We start from the raw sequence: 9,038 nt of genomic DNA, 5'->3' as shown, positions 1-9,038 counted from the left end.
TTTTTTTTCTTTTAAAATAGTAACACTAGTCTTTCTAATCTTTTTATATTCTATTTGTTTTCTTTTTCTTTTATTTTTATTTAATCAAAAAAGGCATCTAACACTAGCTTGCGCTATTCTTATACTATTCTATCTGTTTTCTTTTTATTTATTATATAATAAAATAAAACGTACTACGTGTACTGCATTGAGCTAACTGAGATTTGTTATAGCACTTGCGTATCATTGCTCTTTTGTTGATTTTGATTGCTTCCATTGTTCTCATTTGTAAGTCGCTTTGGACAAAAGCATCTGCTAAATGACTAAATGTAAATGTAAATATATATATTTATATATGTATATGTAAAAGATGTCCCATAATCTTCTGTGGTCATAGAATTTACAGCTTTAATACCAAAAAATTAAGCACAGATCAATATGAATATATTTTCCAGATGCTGGTTGTTGACTCATGTGTGTTTGTTACTCTTAGACGGGAGCACTCTAAAGTGCCTCTTATTGTGAGACAGTGTGTAGAAGAAATTGAGCGCAGAGGGTTGGAGGAAGTGGGCATCTATCGGGTCTCTGGTGTGGCCACAGACATCCAGGCCCTGAAAGCTGCCTTTGATGCCAGTAAGTACTTCTTGTAGGGATAAACCTACAATTAAATTAAATATAAATGTAATTCTTCATATTGTATGTATTATATGTATTTTTGTTATGGCTAAAAATTTGTATTTTTTTGTGATTTAACAGACAATAAAGACATTTCAGTTATGATGAGTGAAATGGATGTGAATGCCATCGCTGGAACGCTGAAGCTTTACTTCAGAGAGCTTCCTGAGCCCCTCTTCACCGACGAACTCTATGCAAATTTCACTGAAGGCATCGGTCAGTTGAGTGTTTTTCAAGTTCTAATGAATAATCATTTATTCAAAAAGTTCATATTAATCATTTATTTTTGTTTATTCGTTTTCTTCAGCATTATCAGACAGTGTGGCAAAGGAAAGCTGTATGCTCAATTTGTTGCTCTCGCTACCCGAACCCAACTTATTGACCTTCCTGTTTCTGCTGGACCATCTGAAGAGGTGCCGTCTGATCCCATCATTCAATTTCCATAACATAAGTGAAAATATACATATTTGAATTGGTGTTTGCGATAACTTGATTCAAATCTAGGATCAAAATATTGTAGGAACCACCTAAAACACCATAGCTTCAGCATTTTTTCTTTACACAACTATCTGTAGAATAATCACAATTAACCTCATAATTTATAGCCAGTCTTTAATAAAAAATTAAACTGTGTAAATACATTTTTTTCTTTTGAGATGCCTGCTATTTTTTGGATGGCAGGCACCATTCACATTTGTTTTAGACCTAAGTGTTGACTGAAATTTACCCTTATTTCCCTCAGGGTCGCTGAGAATGAGAGCGTCAACAAGATGTCCTTCCACAATCTCGCCACAGTATTCGGCCCGACCCTCCTTCGCCCCTCTGAAAAGGACAGTAAAATTCCATCCAATCCCACGCAGCCCATCTCTATGAGTGACAGCTGGTCTCTTGAGGTTATGTCTCAGGTAATAACCAAACAATACTAGAATTCTAGGTTAACTGACCTTAGGTCTCAAAGCATCAAATTAATATTTCTGTTGATGTATTGGTTAGATCACTTTATTCCTCTCCGTCTCTATAGGTCCAAGTATTACTGTACTTTCTGCAGCTGGAGGCGATCCCTACTCCGGATAGTAAACGGCAGAGTATGCTCTTCTCCACGGAGGTTTGAAAAGGAGCTCAGAATGTACTGGGACTGAAGTGATTCAGCATGTGACCAATGGAGGGCACCAACATCCTACTGAAATCTTCAAAGCGGAGTGAATTCCCTGCATTAGTATCATTCTGTTGATATTTCTGTAGAAATGTACAGTGAAGAATGACAAGCCAGTCTGATATCTTCTCATGGACTCACTGTTACAAGCACTTAGAGTTTCAACATGCAGGTGATGTTGTTTATTTTCACTGTCATCCATTGTAAGATATCTGATTGAATGGTGGCTCACACTTTGAGTGCCAAGCTTTCCGTAGATCATTGGATGGTGAATGTTATTCTTGCATTTGCTCTTGTTCCTTCCAGCACTGTGGGTTTATAAAGAATTACACATTCCAGTGATCCATGAACATTTTATTTGATCTGACATTTTGCTCACCTATGATTTATGCCTTACCGTGGCATGGGCTACGGAACATCTGAATACGCAAATCATGAGGAGGAACACATTTATATGGCCCCTTTCTGATGGATAAAACAATGCAGAGAACGAAAATATGAGACTCTTTAACCAACATGTGACTATGGTCAACATATTAGCATATTAGTTCATAATTAAAAAGAATATACAACACAATTATAGTTTCTAGCACTCCCATGATTCCCAAGAAATTACATTCCTTTTTTTTTAAACATTTCTCTGTTTTATCTCAAATAAATCTACTTAATATTTGATTACGGAGCCTATATTAAAACAGTGCAGTACACATGGGTCATATCACATGATATTATAGGACTATTACACATTATTTTTCAGTACTGTTCAAACTGGAAACCTCACATAACCTCGGAAATAAACCATAAAATAGTTTTTAATCTTTATATCATTTAAGGCATTGTTGGAAATGCATACATGATTAACCGTTACTGATAGACTTAATATATTAAAATGGATATAGAAGTTCTCCATCAGAATAATATCACTGCTACATTAGTTTTCTGTATTGAAAAAAAGCAAAAATTAACTTAATTCAAACACTGTACATTTTTCTTGTTTAATGGTTTAAGATCATTGTATTTTAACTTTGTAAAACCTTTTTTTTTTTTGCTGTTCACAAAACTTGCAAGTACTTTGCAATCCTGAGCAGTGTCAATACCTTGCCCTGTTAAGTGTGTGTGTGTGTGTGTGTGTGTGTGTGTGTAAATTGTTCAGATTATCATGGCTAATATGCATATATCTGTATTATGTTGTTCAGAACAGAGGAGAGGTTGTGTATTATTAGGATGTCATGTAACATGCAGGCATGTTGTTTTGTTTATGATTTATTTTTCTTTTAGAGATTTCTTTTAGTTATTGTGTGACACAGATTCTTTCCGCTTGTGTATTTCCTTTAGACTAAGGAAAACGGAGACATTCCTGTAATTGTGTTGAAGATCTTTGCCTTTCTTTGTTCTTATTCCATAGTATGTTCTGGAATCTGCACTTCCTTTATTAAGCTCCTGCTTGTTTCTCTCTTTTATTTGGTCCATTACGCACTGTACTGATGAAGATATTCCTGACTGCATTTTACAACCCAGCTTCCATGATGAGGAAATGTTCTGTATATGGATAAGTATGGCACAGTGAGGATTAAGGAGATGGATCACAATAAACTCCTTCATCCTCTTGTTTCCACAGAGTCATTGACTGTTCTGTATGTTTATCTGACCGATGACCAAGTACATTAAACAGTCCTCAATAAAGGCATGTTGTTTTGTTTATGATTTATTTTTCTTTTAGAGATTTCTTTTAGTTATTGTGTGACACAGATTCTTTCCGCTTGTGTATTTCCTTTAGACTAAGGAAAACGGAGACATTCCTGTAATTGTGTTGAAGATCTTTGCCTTTCTTTGTTCTTATTCCATAGTATGTTCTGGAATCTGCACTTCCTTTATTAAGCTCCTGCTTGTTTCTCTCTTTTATTTGGTCCATTACGCACTGTACTGATGAAGATATTCCTGACTGCATTTTACAACCCAGCTTCCATGATGAAGAAATGTTCTGTATATGGATAAGTATGGCACAGTGAGGATTAAGGAGATGGATCACAAACTCCTTCATCCTCTTGTTTCCACAGAGTCATTGACTGTTCTGTATGTTTATCTGACCGATGACCAAGTACATTAAACAGTCCTCAATAAGAGTTCGCATTACTCCCCAGAAGACGTTAGGACACAGTGGTTTGCGTTCAGCATTCCTTCCTCTCCTGGAGCTCTATTGCTGAAACAATAGACTTTGTTTATTATTATTACTGGACAATACTGAAACTGCACAATGCTATGGCAGACCTGTTACTAAATGTGGCCATAATGTGATTCTGAACAAAGTAGATGAATAATAAATGTAAAGTTGGTTAAAATGATTATTACAGATCCCATGTTTTTGTTGATATGTTTAATAAGCAATTCTCTAACATTAACCTATGTTAATGAAAAATAGGCAGTTTCAAACGTCAAACTGGCATGAGAAAAAGTTGTATGCTTTAATTTATGGTGAATGTAAGTTTATCTAGTGAATGGTAGCTTAATTTAGGCTAAATTTGCAACCCTTTTTTGGCAACAAATTTTATTTGTCAGTTTTAGGAATGATTTCCTTTTTTTCCGTTAATGCTTGAAAATGGCTAAATAACACAAAACAGGATTTTAAGTTAATTTTAAACATTAGACCCACTTCAAATTAGTAACAGGATTTCAAAATGGCAAGCTTCATAGAAAATAAATGGAAAATAAACAACTAATTTAATATTCAGCTTGTTTTTCCTGCTGATTAAAACATGTACACTGCTGTTCAGAACTTTGGTTTGGTAACATTATAAATGTATTTACAGTCATTTTGATCAATTTAATCCTTAAAGTTTTTTTTATTTATTTTTAATCCTATTTACCTCAAACGTTTGAACGGTAGTGTACCTCCTTTCAGTGACTATATTTATCAAAAAGATGAGTTTTTAAAAGCATTTCCTACCTCATTAGTATAAAGTTCCTGATTTAAAACACTAATTAGATTTCTTGAATAAAGGTAGTTTCAAAACCTAGTAAGCAGCTTACCTAGGGAGCATTTTGCCTATCAAACGTTTGTCTGGGGTGGCCAGAAATGCTGTCTAGTTAGGCAGGTCCTTAAGTTTTGACTTACAGTCATATGTCAAATTAGGCTCTTGTCATTTTTTTTATAGATTTGGGAGACTGTACTTAAGGGAGTCTCAATCACAATTCGGTTTTATTGCATATTTTCTCCATGAAGGTCAATAGTGACTGAGGAACCAAAATTGGAACAATGCATTATGTATGTCAGATGCCTTTAAATATTATATTTTATTAAACCTCTGGTACTTTGGGGGTCACACTTTTCCTTGGTGGTCAAAACACACAGTTTTAAGAGTTTTTTTCCTACCTCGTTAGTTTAAAGTCCCAATTATCATATCCATTTCACTTTCAGACATATATTAACCCAGAATTGATTGTTTTGTGTGCTTTGGACATTAAGCAGCTTACCTAGGGAGCATTTTGCCTATCAAACGTTTGTCTGGGGTGGCCAGAAATGCTGTCTAGTTAGGCAGGTCCTTAAGTTTTGACTTACAGTCATATGTCAAATTAGGCTCTTGTCATTTTTTTTTATAGATTTGGGAGACTGTACTTAAGGGAGTCTCAATCACAATTCGGTTTTATTGCATATTTTCTCCATGAAGGTAAATAGTGACTGAGGAACCAAAATTGGAACAATGCATTATGTATGTCAGATGCCTTTAAATATGATATTTTATTAAACCTCTGGTACTTTGGGGGTCACACTTTTCCTTGGTGGTCAAAACACACAGTTTTAAGAGTTTTTTTCCTACCTCGTTAGTTTAAAGTCCCAATTATCATATCCATTTCACTTTCAGACATATATTAACCCAGAATTGATTGTTTTGTGTGCTTTGGACAGCACTACTAAGATGGCTTCCAATATTATATTATGTTAACCCTCTGGTAGTTATAACTGGGGTCACACTTGTGATCATTGGTGGTCAAAACAGACCGAAGACAATAAGCACGTCATACGGCTGTCCCTAGTTGCTTATGAGTATTTTCAGGCATAAGTACTTTTTTTAGGTTTTGCATTTAGATATGTAGAAGGGATGTGCATCTCCATGACTCAGGCCGATACGATACACATCTCGATGCATAGCCTACGATACATTAAATATACACTTGAAGCAGCTACCGATGCAATGCGATACGATTTACCCCTATTACGATGCAGTGCGATCCGATTCAACAGAATGCGATTCGATGCAATATGATGCAATAGAGAAAATATGATCACTTTTAATGCCTCGAGGCCTGTTTAAAAAAAAAAAAAAGTTTTTTTGAAAAAAAGCCAGGCTTATTTCAGTTAGTCTGACTTATTGTCAAATGATTTGGTTCCATAAAGCAAATTTAACATAGGCCTAGATCAAGCTTAGTCACTGTGGCAACTTATGCTGGGAAACTAACCTGGTCTAAAGCAGGTAACTGTCAGGCTAAGCTAAGCTCCTCTACTGACCAATAGGAACATAATGATATTACCACTGTCTCACATACTATTATTAGACTTTTTAAAAAATGTTTACAGTTTCTAGCCATGCAGCCTTTCTCTCTGGTTTTATTACAGCTGTACCTTTTTATAGTTTGCAGAACAGATAGCAGATAGATAGATAAACATTAGAACATTACAATCTAAAATTGCTCATTAAAGCATTAAAATAACTAAATTAAAAGTTAAAATCACTGAATTTAAAAATGAAAATAAATAATAAAGAAAATGACTAAATTTTTAACTGTTATAAGAAATGCATATTAACTCATTTGAGCTTAGTAATTAGTACTGTAGCCTATAGCTTACATTTGATTTAACTATTACAATAGTCCACTTAGTGATGCGTCATATTCATGCAGCAGCAGCGGTGATGAGAGAACGTGCTTGAGAAACAGTTTAGAGAGGAGAAATCAATCTACATATAAAATATTCATCACTTTCTATATAATTAAAGTATAGCGCATCCACTAGTAATTATATATAAATCGTTTTTTGCAGATGCAAATATGTCCAACTTGTATCCGATGCACACTTTTTAAACCGATGCATCGCACCGTTAACTTTTTATGCCGATGCACCAAGCGAATCGGGGAATCTTCCCATCCCTAATATGTAGACATTATCAAAGCCTACTTTGTTAACCAAAAATTGTTTTAATATTTCCCATTCATTTCCTGTATCAGAGTTCACAGATGAATTTTTTTAATACCATTTTGCCTTTTCCAATCAATCCACGATTATATGTTCATATTGCAAGTGCCAAGTCACCAAGATTCGTACCTTTCAAATTTAAAACAAAATGTTAAATTCAAAATGTAATTTCTTTTTTTTTTTTTCTGTCTAAAATGACAGAATACCAGAGGATTAATTGACGTAGTTGGAAACAGATGGTCTGTTTCCATATTTGCTTAGATGAATTGATGCAGACTGTGTGAAAAAGGCCAGGAACAAAATCAGGAGCTTGTAGACGTGTTGAGGTAAGAAAATCTTACAGTGATTTTGATGCAGAGCAAGACATTTTCCTTTACTTACTTCTTTTTCTGTTTGTGGAAAAATTTCGTCTTAAACTATTTATCACAAATGCAGTTTTCAGGGAACGGGACTTGTGCAATAAGAATTACAGCCTGTTTGGCCTGCTCTCAGTCCTTGGCTTCAGCAGGACAGTCATCCCAAGCGAAAAAGTTTTTGGAGGCCATCCTCTTAAGATCTAATGAACCACCAAAAAGGTCTCCAAACAAAACACAATCCTAGAGCTGAAGCAGTGGGAGGGTTTCTGTTGCTATGAGTGTATGGCTTCACATATAGAAACACTGAAGCCCTGCTGAGATGATTCAAAGTGCATGTGGGAAAAAGATGCCCCTCATGTTATTCCTTCTATCAGTACTTCTTGCATTTTCATTGGGCATTATAACCCTTGCTGTGATTGTCAAGATCAAGGGTGATTTTAGGTTTCTATATAAAGGCAAAAAAATTTTTTTCAGAAATATCTGTGAATATGAATTTGAAATGATTGGTGTTTTGGATGCTAACACAACTAAAGGGAGGGCTCACTAAATTTATTGCATTTGAAGATTTCCAACAGATGTGCTATTTGCTGTTTTGATGGTGCAAGATGTTGTTCAGACATTTCACAGTGTTTGAAGTTCTTGTGCAGTTGGAGTAGCGTATTAGATAAAATATGAAGTGGAAAATAGGGATTACAAGAACTGAACTATGATTGCCTTTTTGTTTTGTTTTTTAATCCTGCTTCACCGTTCAAAAGTTTTAGATTATTAAGATTTAAATTAAATGTAGTATATATATATATATATATATATGCTCACCAGTATAAAACCTTTATGCAGTAAGGACACATTAAATTCAAAAGTGACTGTAAATCAACTATAATGTTACAAAATATTTATATTTCAAATAAATGCTGTTCTTAATCTTTGTTCATTGTGAATTTTTTTTTTTTTTTTACAATAAGAAGTTTTTGCAATAAGAAGCAAAACTGTTTTCAGCTTTGGTAATAATGCAATAATTCAGCATATTAGATCAAATCAAACCAGCATATTAGAATGATTTCTGAAGACTGGAGTAATGGCTGCTGAAAATTAAGCTTTGCCATCACAGGAATACATTTTTTTCAAATATATTGAAGTAGAAAACAGTTATTTTAAATTGTTATAATATTTCACAATATTTCTGTTTTTACTGTATTTTTGATCAAGTAAATGCAGCTTTCATGAGCATAAGAGACTTAAAGAAAAAATAATTAACTAAAATAAAAACTATTAAAAGAACCTTACTGACCTCAAACTTCTAAACGGTAGTAGAATGGTAGTAAGTAATCCCAACCAGACATGATGTAACTGCTTTCCAGGTATTTTTTGGTCATTTTTAGGTGACTACTTTAGGTAATTTTTCTGTTAGCACTAAAAGTGAAAAAGCCCTGAAACATAAAACAAAATCACAAGCTATCAGAACTAGGGATGCATCGATCCGATATTCAGTATCGTTATCGGCTCCGATACTGCCATTTTCTGTTTTCTGATCAGGTCAACCCACAGAAGTATAGAAATTCTACATTGATAAAAAAAAAAACTGCATTGGTGTCGGATCGGAATTGGCCGATACTCAGAATTTTTGGTATCGGATCGGTTCTGAAAAAATTGTATCGTTGCATCCCTAATCAGAACAGTGAAGGACATA

General features: G+C 34.3%; 1 protein-coding gene across 1 annotated transcript in view; it reads left to right on the top strand.

Annotated features, from left to right (window-relative positions):
* Positions 1-3,426, top strand: part of LOC107600026 (breakpoint cluster region protein-like) — a 27,046-nt gene extending 23,620 nt beyond the window's left edge. The window contains exons 17-21 of the mRNA XM_016291794.1: positions 473-612; positions 736-870; positions 962-1,067; positions 1,397-1,559; positions 1,676-3,426. Of these exons, the coding sequence (XP_016147280.1) occupies positions 473-612; positions 736-870; positions 962-1,067; positions 1,397-1,559; positions 1,676-1,765 (634 nt within the window). The 3' untranslated portion in view covers positions 1,766-3,426. The remainder of the gene's footprint in view (positions 1-472; positions 613-735; positions 871-961; positions 1,068-1,396; positions 1,560-1,675) is intronic.
* The last annotated feature ends 5,612 nt before the right edge of the window (positions 3,427-9,038 follow it).

Source organism: Sinocyclocheilus grahami, unplaced genomic scaffold (assembly GCF_001515645.1).
Source record: "Sinocyclocheilus grahami isolate Dianchi unplaced genomic scaffold, SAMN03320097.WGS_v1.1 scaffold276.1, whole genome shotgun sequence".
NCBI lineage: Eukaryota > Metazoa > Chordata > Actinopteri > Cypriniformes > Cyprinidae > Sinocyclocheilus > Sinocyclocheilus grahami.
The sequence above is the reverse complement of the archived record's forward strand: the minus strand, read 5'-3'. Positions and strand labels throughout refer to the sequence as shown.